Source organism: Astatotilapia calliptera, chromosome 16 (assembly GCF_964374335.1).
Source record: "Astatotilapia calliptera chromosome 16, fAstCal68.1, whole genome shotgun sequence".
Classification (NCBI taxonomy): Eukaryota; Metazoa; Chordata; class Actinopteri; order Cichliformes; family Cichlidae; genus Astatotilapia; species Astatotilapia calliptera.
The window spans coordinates 20,870,878-20,888,712 of NC_137437.1; the positions used below are offsets into that span (position 1 = coordinate 20,870,878).

Below are 17,835 nucleotides of genomic sequence, written 5' to 3' on the forward strand. Positions count from 1 at the left end.
ATGTCCCTTAGAGAAAGACTTGAGACCTCTAGCGTCTCACTCGCTCCTGCTTTGAAGTAAATCACACTATTCCACCTACGGCAGCTACTTTTAAGTTCTCTATGTCTTTATTCTTATCTGGAGTCATTGTTTGCTGATCTGTGGCATGAGAGACTAAACCAGGCGAGCCCAGTTCTCGCCCTACAAGCTCCTAATCCCATTATCCACTTTCACTGTGGACAGGAATTCGGGATCAGGCTCAGGCACAGACTCTGCACACTCCCGGGAGTAAACAGAGTTGGCACAACATCAAGACTCTCAGTCAAGGGCAGGTTCAGCAAACTCCTTTATAATGAAGATTAAGCAATGCCAAAGTCAGTATTTCTCCAGTAAACAGGAGACTTTCTGCTCTGTCGCTTGCTGCCATGTGAGTGTCAGGGTGAAGATTTAACTTTCAACATGTGCCTTTTCATATGGCTGCGTTCATTTTTTACACACATAAGGAGGTTGTAAGGTAGTTGCTATTTTAATTAATGAAGGAAATAACTAATTAGCTCATTAAAAGTGAACAGGCTGTAATGCTGCCATGTCACCTATTTCTGGGTGCAAATCTATATTTAATTATTCCATCATTGGGTTAATTGGTTGGAGAAGTGATGTGTACTAAGTACATCCACTGGACTAATTGGGATTTATTAATCTAAGGTTACTCAGCACAATAACTCCTTCTGAATTAGTCATACTGCCCTTACTTCTCTTTAATCACATACTGTAATTTCCATTACTCTGTTTCATCTTCATTTCTGTGCTGGAGTGTAAGAAGATGAGACCCTGCCCCCTACTGGACAGAAAAAATATCAGCACCCAATCCATGCCTATCAGTGAAATAGAGATCTTCAACATCCAAATGAACTAATACAGTTTGCATCTTTACTATTTCATAACAGGGAAATTTAAAACAAAACAAAACATAAGATTTGGGATACTTACTTGGATTTGGTTTTGCAGCCTATTTGTTGCTGCTCTTGGATGAGAGCTGCTAACTGCTGACGGAGAGCTATGTCCTTGCCATGGGCCTGCTTGATGAAGGGGTGCTCCAGAAGGTGGGTCACAGATGGACGTGCCTCAAAATCCTTTATCAGACACCTTAAAGCAACAAAATATCACACAGTTACCTCTAAAACCCTCAGACAGACAAACTGTCCTTCATCAGTCTATAAATCAGAGTGAATTAAACAGTTAAGTGCAGTCACCTGAACATTGCGGGGAGCTGATTTGTCTGGATCAACTGTGAGTGATACTCATACCAGTGCGGTGCCGCTTGCAAGTGTTTTTAAGCGTGGGTCACTAATCGATCCTTCTCCGAGGACCACATGGTCACTATCACCATGGCCCCGAGTCCAAACAAGCCCTGCTGTGGCACAGCGGCAGGTCCTATCTGTGATCTGCAGTGTTTGCCAGCAAGTGATGTCACTTTGTGATACAGGCCTGCCTGCAGCAACCCTTCAGCCACTGATGTCAGTTTGCTGATACAAAGGCTCTTCTAATATTGACTCTTCTGCGCCACACACACACACTGAAACACCCGCAGAACACATTTGGCTTCACCCTCTGACAGTTTTGATATATTGCTAGACTGGAAATCACTACCCGAGTGCCACGATACATCTACCAGACATCCAGATTCGTGCTGTTCGTTTACAGCCAAAGACTTAAAAGATTCTGAACACCAACAATTGCACTCAGAGGAAAGATAGGAGTAAAAACACTGATCTAGCTTCTAACACCTAATCGACACTGAAATTCTGTTTCTTTTATCAGTTTAGGCTCAGAAAGTTAATTCCATGAATTCATTAGCGTCAGAACATTAAGTGGAGGTTGCTGCTATTAGCAAGGCTGTGCTGCTGGGAGACTGAAAGGCAGGCCACTTTGTCATAGGAGTCAGTTCTTTGGCTGCACAAGTGCAGACACCGGTGATGGATTTATTATCCCCCCCACCCTCCGCCTCAGTTTCCTCCTTCCATACACACACATATACACAACAAGCCTGACAGGACTGTCAGAGGGTTCACAAAAAGCCTGCAAAGCTTGATAACATTGTCCAGCCTCCTCACATTGAACTCTGGTGGGCTTTGTTTGAGGAGATTAACTTTGATATGATATCACACAATCCATTAACCCAGATTACAGAGCTGCAATCCAAAGAGTAGCCAATAAAAACCAGGACAATGACATTGTAAAAAAGTAATATCTGTGCTGATTTAAGGAGAAATATGCCTCCTGACCAATCAAAAACTGAAGTGACATAAAAAAAAATCCAACAGGCCTTTGAGGCAGATGACGTCTGCTTGTTTTTACTCTTTTTTCCACCAATGCAATCAGAAACCATCCCTACACAAATAACCCTCCAAACAAATTGAATTTATTTTCTCATTACAGTTAAGGCCTGCACGCCTCTCTGCAGTAGATATTAGGGTTGTATTTTCTAGGCCTCCACTACAAGCCACCTCTGACATTATTAGCTTTGCACAGTGTAGGAAATGATAAGTTATCTGGCCCTCAGATAGCACTGATAACTCAGGTGAATTAGTTTGTTCCTCTGTGGCAGATTTATACAAAAGAAAGTCAATGAATAGAAAGAGAGGTTGATAGAATCGGGCAATAAAATATCAATTTCAGTTCCCTCTATATTTACATGCACATTCCCCCCTGATGTACAGATCTGTCTCCATATGTTTTACAGTTTCACACACTCATTGCACTACTAAAATAGTAATGCAAAAAAGAAAAGAAAAGAAAAAAGATTTGTCTTATTATTTGTCTTATGTGTGGAGGCACTGACATGGTATTTTTTATTTGTTTATTTGGATTCCCATTAGGGTAAGGGCAGCTGATCATTTAGGGGACTCCATTAAAAACACACATCAACACGCTTCAGAACGACATTAATAAAGCACTAAAAATAATAAAAGCAAACAAAAACAAAACGAAAACAGATTTACGAGAGTCACGTCTAAATTAAATTTCAGAGGTCATGTTTTAGTGACCTCTTCAATTAATTCTGTTTTTTTGTTATCTGTCTGTAGAAAACAGCTCTCATCATAAAATTATCTGAAGGTCCAGCTGACCAGCACTCACTGGGTGTATCACATAATTATGACAAAAACAAGCCCAGCTCTTCTTTCAGTATACTCTGTGCATGAACAGACGACTGGTGATATGTCTGTGAAAGCGTCTGGACTTCTTTAAGTTGCTTGAAGACGTTTCACCTCTCATCCGAGAAGCTTCTTCAGTTCTAAGGTCAAATGGTGGAGAGTCCCAGATATAAACCTAGTGGGAGTGACCCCCCACAGAGGGACAAAAGGACCCCCTGATGATCCTCTAATCGCCTGAGCCAAGGTGGGAAACTGGGCGTGGGTCCCAATCAGCCAGAGTTTCGGGTGTGTTCATTGTGAAACCTGGCCCCACCTTATCATGCAAATTCCTGAGGTCAGATGGCCCAGGATGTGAGTGGGCCTTAAGGCGTCTGGGAAGGGATCTCAATATGTGAAAACTAATAACTAATGAATTAATAATTATTCAATTAATTATCCACAGTTTTTATTGCTTTGTACATTTGACCTTTTCTTATTTGAAGTTTCCTCTTTTATTTGAGGCAATGTAATGAAAGTATTATATTTAAAATTAGTATTATTATTTTTCCAGGAACATTTAATGTTTAACATTCTTCATGAACATATTTTGAAAGGTAGTATTACTTTATCCAGTAAGTGTAAATCTATACAATTTTACAGACTTTTGGTGTATGTCAAGTTCTTCTTGTAAATCTATGGCTTTAATCTCAGACCTTTTTTTGAGATAGGACAGTGGAGAGAAGACTGAAAAGCTGGGAGAGACAACAGACAACACAGTATAAGGCCACGCAGTGGATTCTAACCATGTCCTCTGCAGCAGCCTCACAGCAAACAGTCTGCCTACTGAACCCACTGAGCTTTACCAGCACCCAAGCTGAGAAATTCTCAGAATGATTATCCTCTGAGCTCAGTATTTGTTATAGTATCAATGGCACTAATACGACATAATGTAGATCACCCATAGTTCTGAGACACAGTATTTTTAGGTTGCCTTGGCACTCACAGCATCTTTAAGGTCACCTCAAAGATCTTCAGTGGCATTTAAAAGGTTAATTCATAAGCTACAGCTTGTATTTCAAAGCTGAAGCCCACTGTGGATCATAATCCTGCTGTGAGAGCAGATATTGTCTCAGTTTCACTTTTATGACATAGCAGATAACAGTAAAAATGTTCTGTTCTTGAAATGCTGCTCCTTTTTTCTCCTTAATACCGTTTGTGCTGTGGATAGAAGTCTGAGCTTCTGTCCACAGCACCTTTTTTTTCCCAAATCAATTCCTGTAATGCTTCTATTTGTTTCTTGTCACCATAAATCAGCAAAATCTGTAATTTCCCGCAGGAGGCCCAAATATTAAATGTTTCTTTCTTCACAGCCGTTTCTGTGAAAACGTCCACTTTTCTACAAAATCTTGACTGTAAGATGACAAAGGCTGACAGGCTGAAGTCAGAGGAGACTTACTGGCTGATGAAATGGCTGAAACTCCTGCTCCACTCTTCAGGATGTCGTAATGTGGGTGAGGGATTTCTGAAACACAAATCAAAACAACATTTAAAAAAAAAACAAAAGCTAAGGAGATATTAAAGGAAATTCGCATTAAATGATTATTGCTGTAAATGACCAAGATTGTCAGCATGTCTCCTGAATCATTTGACAAATGACGGCTGACAGTTAGAGTGCGACCATCAGACTCCTCTGAGAGTCTGATGGTCCGAGGACAAGCTGATCGGGGTCCAGGTCTGTGGCAGCCAGAGAAAAAGTGACAAATGATAACTGCTCCTCCACTGTCTGGCAGGAAGCATCTGCCATTGGGAGCCAAAATTATGGGAGCTAGTTATACCTCTGTCAGCAGCATTTACGGAGGCCATCCATAATGAGCCTAACACTTTTCAAGTGTGCACGATGACAGGAAGCAGGTCTGTATGAGGAGCCAAGGCTGGAAAGAGCCTGAGTACAGTCATCTTCACCAGGAGCCGTCAGCCTGACAGCCGGAGGCCGAGCTTTCTGTCACTGTCAGGCAAACAGTGACACACCTGGTCAATGCATTTACTGACTGTGTTAATTAGATCGCACATGCTGCTCTAGAAAGCTGCCAGACAAGCAGAGCAAAGAGGGAAAAACACAGTTTGAATTAAAAATGAAAACAGTTTAGTTTATGAAAAACACGGCATATGTTTAATATCTTTTTTTAAAGATACAAGGGCAAGGGGGGTGTTAGGGCACAAAATCTGTCATTTTCTACAGCACTAAGTTAGTCGAGTCTTTGATAAGAATTCAGACAGGCAATCCTTTCCAAAGTGCAGATCAAAGCCAGTAACTGACTGCCTCAATGCAACCTCTAATATGAGCCCGAAGACACGTTCTCGCCTTGACGTCGTACCATACTGCTTATACGTTACGTAGTCAATATAGCAGCGCACTGCTGATAACACTGTCAAGAGCACTCATTGTGCTTAGTGAACTCAGGCCGCATTTTTTCCTTCAGTTTTTGCGAGTACTGCCAGCTAATGTTGTAAACAAGAATGGCTTATTCAAATTTTGGACCAGGCAGAGCTCGTACTGTCAGGCTCGAGTCACTGTGGATCGAGGTGTCAACAACCCCTGACAGCTGTAGCAAGACAAAAATAAAGTCAGTAAAATGTCTGAATATGATACTAGATATGTGTAATTTTTAAGTCCTGTATTTACCATAGGACATAAAATATTACAATTTATATTCAAGGAGAAACTTAAGAAGTACTTCAAGCCTCTCCATAGTCTATTCTCCAGCCTGGACACACAATGCAGACATTGCAAACAGCACGTGTGATTACAGTCAACATCGTCATTATAAAACCTGACCGTTCTTCAGCATCTGAAACAAGCAGTGACATCCTTTAAATTTCACAAATCAACTAAAGCCACACTTAAGGTTTCAGTACCTTACACACTGCTGTTGTATTCTCCAGCTTGCATTAAGCAGAGACACAGTGGCCTTTATATAAGCTTAACAGAGAAGGAGTACCAGGGCCCCAAATAAAGACTTAGTCAGCGAATGGAGCACATACTTAAAATTTTGGCTCATCCATCACTGCCGCCACAGCACCAGTACTTCTTTGAGCATACATGCATGAACACTGAGAAACTACAGCTACATTTATCATGTCCTTGGTAGCTACATCACCAGTGCCTCCAGTCCAGGACAGCACACAGAGACGGTAAGATAACTGCATCAAAGGTGGAGATATGAGAAGCCTTTAATCGTGATTGGAAAGTCATCCAACCAGACAGTGATTTCCTGTCAGGGATCGTCAGTGTCAGATAATGGGAAATTTGGAACATTAAGTGTACAATTACTTCACTACACTGACTTTTTTTCCTACATAAAATGCCAATATAGAAAAATCAAGGCGATGTGGCAGGTTTTTTACAGTAACAATGAGCGATTTGATAAAACATCAGTGGGGTACACGGTTTCAAAATTCAGCATTATTTCTGCCATTCATCTGTGACAGAAAATGTGGCAGGTTTCCAACCCTGATCATCCACAAAAATATTTCATTTTTGCTGGTGGATGAGGGATTTTGAGCCAAGAAAGCAACTAAGGATGGATGTGTTTTCTCTCAGTCTTAGCTCCATAACCTGTTAAATGTTCATCAGCAGTTATTGCAATAAAAAAATAGCATTTAAAACAAAGCCTAAAAACAGCCTTAGGCACAGATCATTGTCATAACAAGCTACGAGGCAGCCAAAGTCTGGACCTTTTAAATAATACAGTAGAAATTTGTACAAATCACTTGGACAGTCTGACAACCTAGACGGCTTTTATTTTGAAAAGACTTTAGGAAAAATTGGAGAATTGTTGGCCTCTGTTTTGGCGTTTAGGAGGTCAGCTCAATGCATAACTCATGAGGAATCCTAATTGGTGAACCAGAGGCACAGCGAGCCATTGAGTAAGCAATTTTCTCCCTTGTGCTATTTTAATTTCAGGGGAAGGAATAATCTGTATTTTGACATTTTGTTTTATTTCATTGTTTTATACAAACAACACTCTGCGTTCATATTTTTATAGACACTGTTGCTCCTGCAAAAGAGGGAAGCTGTACAAAATAAAATCCTTTATAGCTTTCAAAATTTCTGGGTTTGATTGTGTTGCAGCTTTAGGACCTAGTCTCTACAGAAGAATGGCCTTTTCTACTGGGGCACAGTTTGAGGAATAAGGAACCTCACTAATTTCTAACCACTGGTTGCAGCACAGGGCACATACATGCTAACATTTCTATATCCACCAGCAACCTTCAGGACTGAAAAATGAAGCCAAGCTAAAGTGCCAAAGCTGCAGTTCCTTCAATGGCCACTCGAGGCAGGCTGCAAACACGAGTCAATCCCCATACACTCCTGTGCTAGAAGACCAGAATTCAGCAATTTCCCATAATACTGCAAAAAACAATAAGTTATTCTTTAATGGAGAATTTCTCAAAGATTGTTTGGTGGACTCTGCCGTCCTTATATTCTCTGAGAAAAAAGAAGCAGTGAACCGTGACAAGATGGATCGAGGACATTGCGGGAAATCTGTCAAGAGTAGCTGTGAGACAGGCTGAATGCATGACTCAAATGCATGACTCTTGAGACAAGGCTAAAGCTTAAAGAGTGGCTTTAATGGAGAAATCGCTACAAAAAATTACAATATGAAACTCGGATAACTCTGGAACCAGGAAGTAATCTATATAGCAGGGATGGGATCCATAACACTCGTGAACATGGCCATAAACAAAGTGTGCAATTCTGACTTTTCTCCCTGGCTCTGGACGAGAGCTGTTATGTCCATGGCATATGCCAACTACTAATCTGTGTACATGAGGTTACAGAGGAGATGGCAGCATGCAATCAGTGAAAGGGACCACAACAGAGAGTGATTTGTTCACACAGGTAAATGTATGCTTGGATAGGCTGAGGCTAAAATGGGAAAAAATGGGAATATTGATTAATTAGCTGTTGGGGTTTTACTCTACCTAGTCCACATTTTTATAGATATACTGGTAACCTGTCCAGAGTGTACCCCACCTCTTGCCCTATGACAGCTACAATAACCTCCATCTCCCTTGAACATTTACAAAAAAAATAAAACTAATATTGAGTTCAACTTATTGCTGCCGCCAACCACAACAGTTCCAGTTCCTCATGTGGACCTCTCGTCTCTATCTGTGGTGGCTTTCAAAGTTTGTTTTTTTAAATTAATATTTGGCAAATAACCAGGTTTATGCTGCACTTTTGGTGAGTAAAATAGCGATAGTAATACTAGTATTAATATCCTGCTTTATTAGCAGGTGTCTGTTTCTGTGCGCTCCACCCACGCAGCTTATGAATGCAGCTTCTTGATCGAGCTTGCTAGCATCAGCTGCTGAATTAGCACTCCATCCTCTGGTCTAAATACGGCAGTGTTTGCCATATTTAGACGACCAGCATGGTGGCAGAAAAAAGCGCTGACACCAAGGCTTCAAAATATGGTGTCCTGAAAGCAATAGGGGACACCACTTCTGTTGACATCTGTTCTGCTGCACACACTATAATACAAAACAGCACACAAGTCTGGATATCTTTCCTTCAGCTGAATGATTGTGTTAGCCTTTGTTGCCTCTGACAAGCCATCACTTACTTTTATTCTGCTTGTCCTGGTCTTACTCAGACACATACATGTACTATCTAATACGTAGCTAATATCGACAGGGGTAACGCTGAATAAACACAACCTTGGACATCTTTGCCAGCCGCCTCTAAGCTTTACAAAGTATTTTACACACACTTTGGTTTGACTTTACATGGAAACTGTGAGGCTGTGTGGCAACGAGAGCACTGGCTCAAGCAATTAACCTTTCCGCATATTAAATATCAGACACCATCTTCGTCTTGAGTATCTATAATTAGTTTTGCAGTTGATTTTACAGCTTTGTCCTCTGACATGCTCCATTACCTTCATTCATGGTCACCATGATCATCATACATCTGTCATACGCACTCAAAACAGCAGGTAATAGTTAAAAAAGCATCATGGACACCTTGGGTTCAATTTAGAAATTAAGCAACAAGCATATGCATGCTTCAACAGGGTGTCACAACTCATCAAGTGTGTGATTTTTCTGTCGCACAAACAGACCATTTACCAAGGTGCCCCTAATTCATCGAGCTCATCAGTGTCCTCTCTGACAGCTGTCAGTGCTTCTCTTATCATCCATGGTAGCCTGCTGGGATGAGAATCATTTCCACCAAAAGCACGGCCAAAGCGGTGACATAATGGCTATCTGCTGCTGGGCTCAGAAGTGGCCCCACACATGGGCAATTAAATCCACAGCTTGACTCGAGAGACTGTCCAGCAAACAGCATAGGAAAGCAAGGAATGTGATCCACAACTGTGCATATTTGTCTTCCTTTTTACTATCTGGATGTGTTTCAGCTGAGAAAGAATGACTAAGTGGATAATACAGAAAAGATTAACTACCCGACAGTGAAACCTTTAGCCTGGAAACACATTACTACGTGCAACTGTAAAATACCAGAGAGATGAAAATGCTCATTACATGTTTTAGCGCTTACACAGGTTTCATAAAACATGCACCACTCAAGGACAATACTCCAGGTAGAGGCTCCTCTAGTAATAGTTTGTGATGTATTAAATTGAGAAGGAAAAAAAATTTGTGGATTGATCGAAACCTGTGACGATGAATCTCTTGGATTTCCTCATGAATCACTCTCACTGCCACCGAAGACCCAAAGGTGAAACTCATTTCCTTATTCACAAAGTCATAAAAGGTTTTTCTCATGATTTTGCCTGCGCCGCTGCAGCAATGGGGGAAAACATATTTAAGATAAATGACATGTTAACAGAATCATTTCATGGTTCGACACATTCATGGTGATTTATAACAACTTCTAAACCTTTAAGGTCCCGTTTTACACTAAAAAGCTAAAATACACATTTTGATTGGAAAAAAGATGACGAAATGTCACTGAAGTATTTGTTTCCAATTCTATCATCATCAGAGTTATTCATAAAGGGCGAAAGGTCAAAGAAACCTCAAGGAATGATTGAAAACTGTCTGGTGAAATGGAAATGTCTAATATTATGGCTGGTGATTAATAGGGAAGTATGACTGCAACTTGTTTCTTTATATTTTGCCTCCAAGAAGCCAGACTTTCTTTTAATTTTTGTGGTCTTGACTAACAGTCCCGGCTTTGTGAAGGTCTTTAAAACGTTTCTTTGGACACTGGGTGCTTTTATATTCATTTTCAGTCCAGTTCAGTTGTGGTACCTCATCATTTTTTAGAGGACTTTTGGGATTTTTTTTGCTAAGCTACTTAACACTGACCTCTGAATCATACATGCATCTGAAAGGCGCTTAACTCAAGGGATGAACCAGTGTCGCATCTACACATAACATTTTAAAGTGCATCTTTAGGCCCTTTACCAGCAGCCTGTCACAAAAACACATATTTTGTTTCCATGTCTTTAGCTGAATTGACAAAATATGCCAAAGATGGCACAGTTTGACAGGCCCAAAATAAAGTTTTTGCACTATCGAGGTGATTCCCAAAGAGACATTATCCTAAAATGTATAACAGCATGTTGTGCAGTGTGTCCTTACAAATATTAGGAAACTGAGGGATAAAAGACGAAATGGCAGGCCTAAAAAACATCTACAGCAGATGAACAGCATCTGAAAGTCGTGTCTTTAAAAAATAGGGAAGAATTTGACATTTCTGTCTCAAATTCTCATCTATATGTATATATATGTATGTATAGGTGAGAGGTACAACAGTGAGTGTCTACAGCCGTCTGTAAAACATCACGGAGACTGGTTTATGATTTGCAACGGATTTATTTTTCAGCCTGACAATGATCCCAAACACACTGTCAGTGCAGTAGAAGCAAACATTAATAGAAAAGCACACAGTGGGACACTATCAGTCATGGATTGGCCTCCTCAGAGCCCAAACCTCAACATTATTGAAGCAAAAGGCAGCTGACATCCAAAGAAGAGCTTTGAATATCATTCAAGAAGCCTGGAAAACTATTCCTGAAGACTGCTCTAAGAAAATGCAATCATACCAAGTGTTGACAATCAAACTTGGAATTGTACAAACTCTGTTTTTGCCTTACTTATTTTTTGCACATTTCAATAAATAATTGCATTTATTTCCGTGCAAAACATAAAGACATGAATGATGAATCCTCCAAACTCGATCCCGAAGCGAGAAAAAGAGTTACAAATGTGTTACAGAGTCAAAGCCTGACAAAATCTTCACCCATGCGCTCTGCCATCAGCTGTAATTTCTCGTATAATTATTTTACATTCTGGTTAAAATTTGGTGCTGATGAAATGCTGCGTTAGCTCCCATAATTCCTGCTACACAAGGCCTGCTCCCGAGTCTTGGCAGGGAGGAGATAATATTGTGACTGGGAGGAGGTGACAGCCTCATCTCAATGTGAATGGAGCTAATCACCAATGCAAATTGCAATCAGAAGGGGCATATCTCTACCTAACTGAGAGATAATTGCGCGATTGTACTGATAACAAAAGGTCAACTGCGTGTAGCCACTAAGCTCTCAGATGATCATCAGACACACACGGTTTCCAGCAGTGAATATTTTTACAGATTCAATCACTGCATTAATTTTAAGGCCAAACACTTCTACGTTTCTGATGATGGAGATTTTAAACACTGATTATTCAGCAGATGCGTCCTTTCAGATAGCAAAGACGAAAATGCAGCGGCAACTGGGAGAGTGAAGCAGAGCCTACCGATTCAGCTTTTTATTTTCTAAATTCAGCACAAAATCAGTTGTCAGAGAAGCCGCAGTGATTTTTTACCTTTTATCCATTTGATCATAAATTTCAGTTCAGAATTTTCCTCCTGACAGTAAGGAAAGGGGGTTTTTTTATGTCCCTGTGGCAGCTGCCTCCAGCTGTGTGGCAGGAGCGCCCTCTACTGGACTCACCGTGGGATCTTGAAAAGGGCTTTTACTGGATGCATCTCAGCCAGAGGGGGATCTCCGTCTGCCAGCTCGATGGCTGTGATGCCGAGAGACCACACATCGCAGCGGGCATCATAGGAGTAGTCGTACTGCTGTTCACAGGCTATGACCTGGAAACAATTCACAGGGTCCATTTTAGACAGTCACCGAGTGGAAAGTCCGTTTAAGAGGGGTGAGATTAATTTTGTTTGATTTTTAGGGTATTAAATTCAGATTAATGATTCAAATAAAATTACTTTTTAAAAAAAAAAAAAAAAAGCATTGTGAACCTGAAAAAATCCTCTTAATGCCAAAAACAGTCAGCCAAGCTCATTCACAGCCCATTTAAAAACAAGCACTGAAAGGCAGGTCAGTGCAGTAGCTCCGGGTACGAGCTTCTCTTTGCCACAGTCAATAATTATAACTGGCACTACATTTTACAGCTGAGTTTATTCTAATTGCCCCCGAGGTCCCTCCCTACCAGCTCAATCACCGCACCTCATTTCTGCCAAAAGAGTAAGCCGAGGGGCCACAGACTCCCAGCTATTAACCTTGAGGCGACCTCAAGAGCTGCACCCGTGGAGAGGAATACACAATGACACATGGGAGGGAGAGTCACACGGAAATAACTGAGGCGCTCTGTTTAACAGCTACATCACACTGTACATGTATATAAAAAGAATCCATTAGCCACTAAAACACGTGTGCATGTTTTACTGCTGCATTACCAGACATGAACATGCGTGTGCAGCCCTTAGACTCTGACCTCAGGAGCCATCCAAAACGGTGTCCCGACTGACGTGTTCCTCCGCAGTCGTGCGCTCGTCAGTTGAGCTGAAACACCTACAAAAAAAAATGGAAATGGAAAAAGAATCGCAAAATTCGATCTTACTTCATTAGCGTGAATATTTCTTGGGATAAATTACAGCAGACAGTAAATGTTTGAACTAATCAATAAATCCTGGCATATAATTTAGTGTGGCAACCTGCCAAGCAGCAATAATAATGGGCTATAATCATTTCAAATTATGTAGGACAGATTTTTATCAGCGTGAGTCCACTTCATCTCCATGACACAGGGGACATAAACATGCCTGGGGGTGACTCAAAGTCATTTGCCATAGCAGCTTTCTTTTAATATGCAAAGGATCAAATAATGCAATTTAAATGAGCAATAATAGCTTCGGGCTAAGGCTACGGTCCATGAATTAAAAGACGTTATGGTGAGCATGGGACTAAAGTGTGGGTTAAATGATTTATCCTGCGCTTGTGTTTGCCTTCACAAACAATGTTGCTGACACTTCCAAAAGATCACTCACAAAAAAAAGAGTCATTTATCTATAACAGCGCACTTCAGAGAAAAGATTGGAGCGGCTAAATTGCCTCTTTCAAAGATCATTACCAAAGTCAACCAGTTTGACTCCTCCCTCAGTTGTCAGGAGGATGTTGTTGCCTTTGACGTCACGATGGATAATCCGGTTGTTGTGCAAATGCTGGAGACCCTTTTAAATTAGAGGACAGATAATGCAAGGTGCTGCTGAGCATGAATCACGACACACAATTAGTCATTTGCGTAAAAAAATAAATAAATCTGCATATGATGCATTAAAAGTTGAGCTGTACAAACTACATAAAAGAACTCCCACAGCTGTTCGTAAGGAGAGACATTCATAACTGCTTGTCACACTTCCCCAGCTGAAAATAAATCCTCAGCCCGCTCTCTGCATGTTGGTGTCCCACCTCCTCCCCCTGCATTTGCAGCTTTGCAGAGGGCCATCTTACCAAGAGGGCACTGCATAAGATGTATGCGATAACAGGCTCCTGCAGACGCTGGCCACGCATCAGCAGGCCTTTGATGAGTTCTGTGACAGAGCCGCCGTTGCACAGCTGGGAGGGAGACAGAGAAACTCCAGTGACTCGTCCATCACTCACCACTCCAGATTATGATTCATGGAAAGAGCTAGCCCACACACACAAGTTAGAGAAAGCAGAGCAGCACAATAGCATTGATATTCGTGTAGGTGGTGTTTCCTGGCTAACTGAGACCCAGATCAATGCTTTCTTATATACAGAAGAGCGACAAATTAAAGGGTAAACCAACATAAAGTGTCTCAGTATGGTGTTATTGTGTTTGGTCAGTACTTGGTCAGAGAGCAGCTTCAATATGCAAAGATTCTTCATGTCTGTGAATCAGCTAACCTAACACATCACTCCAAAACGTCTCAGAGCATTCAAACAGGTTAAGAACTGGTGACTTCTAATCAAACCAGTCACTGTGATCCTGATCCTGAAAAGCTGTAAAGCTGATAACTCAGAACACTTTATATTGATTTGCACTGACCTTCTGACTAAAGGCAAAAGCTATCCCAGCAAAATGTCTCTGCTGGCATAACTAATTCCCAGGTTTCTCAGACTGTGAGCCACAGTGGATTAATGTTTTTCCTTTAATTTGTCACCGGTCTATGTGAAAAAGGATTTAAGAGTTTTAAACTTCATTTTTTTAAATAGGGGTTTTATTTACTTGAGCCATTTGATTATGAAATTGTGACGAAATACAGGAAAAAGACACTCCAGGTAACAGATTGTTTGGTATCACAATCATTGCACTAACTGTGCATACACGCATGGTTAATTTGAAGCTTGGAATAACCTTGGCATTTCCCACCAACCTCACACTGTGTATCCCTCAGGCCTAATAACGTGTTTTTCTCTCAATTTCTTTGTTTCTGAAACTTGTAATGCTATTATTGACTAGCACGCTTCTTCCTTTCTGCCGTTTTGTTGACTGTCAGAGACATGGGTGGTCTTTGAGGTAAATGACAGCTTTATCCACCATTATTATGGCCGAACTGAAGAGTACACCTGACACACAAATGGCCCATTTCCCACTGAGCCAAAGCAGACATAAAGCATTAGCAAAAGCTTCCAAGTGGTATAAACCTGGTAATAAAACCAAAATGTGTTGTTTCTTTCTACACTGTTGTTTGCAGGGATTTAAATGATAGTGACAGAATATCATCTTTACCGAGTTTTAAAGGGGCTGAGAGCCAGATTTAGACAGCTTCAGACAGAGCCAGGCTAGCTGTTTCTTTTGTTATGCTAAGCTAACTGGCTATGGTGTAGATTCATATTTAACCTACAAACATAAGGATCTAACTCTTATGGCTCAATCACACTAGAGTAAAAACTAGACAGCAACCTCCTTGCAACTATGAAAAATTTGGTGATTGCACTGAATTTGTTTGCTATAAGCAACAGACTGCAAGGAGACTAGCTGTTGATCACAAAGCGATTGCACAAGTTGCTCGACGGGAGGCAACCTATTTCCTAACAATCGCAGTCTGACTCAGAAAGACTGCAGTCAGCCAGTTTCTAAATAAGTGCCAACACATTACATTTAATCTTAGCCTGTCAGGGCCAATGAGATCACATACTGATAACAGACTGAAAGAGTGACTGTTTTAATGGCTGTCTTGAAACACCAACGTCACTTTGAAGACAGCAACTAACTGTGTGCTGTGGCAGACCTGGTCCCTGTCTTCAGTTTCTTCAGATTGCCAGTTTATAGAACATGGTCGCAATAATTTTCCCAACCACAGTTGCATTAATGAGAACTGACAATAAGCCCTTCATAAAGTATGAAAAGTGTAACACGTGTTATACAAATAAACATAATAAAGTGCTCACCTCCAGTATCAGCCAGAGCTGTCCGCCAGTTAATTTGTCGGACTTATGAAACATGCCATAAAACTTCACCACGTTAGGATGGTTGGGCAGGGACCTCAGTATGTTGTATTCTGCCTCAATCTCCTCATCCACATCCTTTAAACAGCATCAGCAAACAAGCAGTGTTTAAGTACAGCAAGGAAAGAGATAAACCAACACTGTGATGTGTTATAAAAGGTGTATTTGTGCTTCAATATTTCAGGCTGCGTTTCATTTTTAGTGAACTAGGCTACTATAATAAGAAACCTAAAATTGGGGTTATAAACTCAGTAAATAAGGAAGGGATGGGCCGCTGTGCTGAACTATTTCTGGAAGCACTTTTCTATCAAAGTAAATCTCAGTGGGAGGGAAGATCAACAGTCAGAGAGGCAGAATTTCTCTTCCTGGATGTCTGAGTGATAGTGTCAGCAGTCTAATCAGGGAGAGGGATGGGAGAGGAGGCAGCTTCATCTTCATGGCCATCAGGGGCGCATCATGGTGGATAGCGCTGCCAGGATGGGGATTGTTCCACTGACACAATCACAGGCTCGCCTCAGACCGAGTCACACTCCCACAATATGCTGCCAATTCAGAGTCTACAGTATCCTTATCACGCAAACAAATGGACGGTTATACAGAGAGGATACAGGCGATGCAGGAGCTACAGTTTCTGGTAAGAGCACGTTAAATTTAGCACGACAGGAAATAAATGAAAAGGGGAGACATTGATATATATCACAGGAGCAAGTGCAAGTACGACTGCATCAAGATGGAGAGGGGGAAAAGTACCGGCAACTTACTCTGTTTGAATGGCTCGAATGCTGAGACAAGTTGGTTACAAAGAAAAACACAGTGGTTTTAGTTTTCTGTCGCAGTATTATGAGGTCCTGCAAGGTAGAAACCTCCTCACCAACACTATATAATAAAAGGTTACAGTGAGCCATACATGCAATGTCAGATATCATATCATTCATCGGGAAAACCTGGAGGTTTAATCTGCATAAAGCCAGCAGTTAAATTACATCTTTAAGCTAAGTTTTACTTCTACAGGATAGGCTTGTGAGTGATGTACAAAGAGCCAAAAAAGGCCATAGAAGGTAACAAACAATAAAAAAGGTGCAGGTTCAACTAAATAAAGTGTTTAAAAATGGATTTGCAGAGTAATTAAACCTCTTAGGAGTTTTAGGCAGGTTTAGTTATGCTTTTGTTTAGCTATGAGATAACACCTGGCAGAACTGGCTGTATTTACACGTTACATTAGCATGCCCTAATCTAAATCAGTGGTTCCCAACATGTGGGTCAAAGCCCTCAGATTCAATTAACAGCACGGTCCACTGCCATGCAAGTGAATCTAGGAGGCTGACAGTGACATTTCAAAAAGAAAAAGGATTTGTCTCCAATTCTCCCTTTTGTGACAACTCCATGGGGATACATTCTTCTATAACTCAGATGCTTTACTTGTATTAAGACTTAAAGTCACGTGTGGTTCCTTTGAGCAACATGTGGGTATCTAAACAGGTGGTCGGTTAGACCTCAACTATAATTATTTTTTTACCCCAGTCTCTCGGAGCCCCATCTAACCTGTCATCTTCATCTTCAGTTTCTATCACTGATGGGTGTCCGCTCTGCTGGAATGGTTCATCTGAGTCTGATCACCAAATAGCTTTTATTCAAATTCTGTCTTTGAATAAATAATTTATTTTTCCAAATGATCTCTCTCTTATTGAAATGCAATTATCTGACGAATAACTGCTGTGCAGTTTATATGTTATCTTCATATCCAAGAAGTCTGTGCACCAAGTTTAGTGAAATTCAGGTATTTGAATTTTCCATGGTCTTAACTGCATGTGTAGGTAGTGGTTTACACATTCACCTAACATGCAAATGATCCCTGGTTCAAGACCAAGAGGAAACACAAATCGCTTGGGGGTAGCACCAGGAAGGGCAAACAGCAAAAGCTCAAATCTACAAAGCATATTCTTCTCATAATCGCATAATCACAAAGGTCATGGCAGTCAGGTGAGGAGTTGTTC

At 40.9% G+C, this 17,835-nt stretch overlaps 1 protein-coding gene across 1 annotated transcript in view; it reads right to left on the reverse strand.

Annotated features, from left to right (window-relative positions):
• The window catches only part of myo3b (myosin IIIB), a 64,552-nt gene that overhangs the window by 45,693 nt on the left and 1,024 nt on the right, over positions 1-17,835 (reverse strand). Inside the window, exons 3-10 of the mRNA XM_026144901.2 lie at positions 16,603-16,623; positions 15,785-15,919; positions 13,880-13,984; positions 13,500-13,599; positions 12,864-12,940; positions 12,083-12,228; positions 4,570-4,635; positions 970-1,125 (exon numbers count right to left, since the gene is read on the reverse strand). Of these exons, the coding sequence (XP_026000686.2) occupies positions 970-1,125; positions 4,570-4,635; positions 12,083-12,228; positions 12,864-12,940; positions 13,500-13,599; positions 13,880-13,984; positions 15,785-15,919; positions 16,603-16,623 (806 nt within the window). The remainder of the gene's footprint in view (positions 1-969; positions 1,126-4,569; positions 4,636-12,082; positions 12,229-12,863; positions 12,941-13,499; positions 13,600-13,879; positions 13,985-15,784; positions 15,920-16,602; positions 16,624-17,835) is intronic.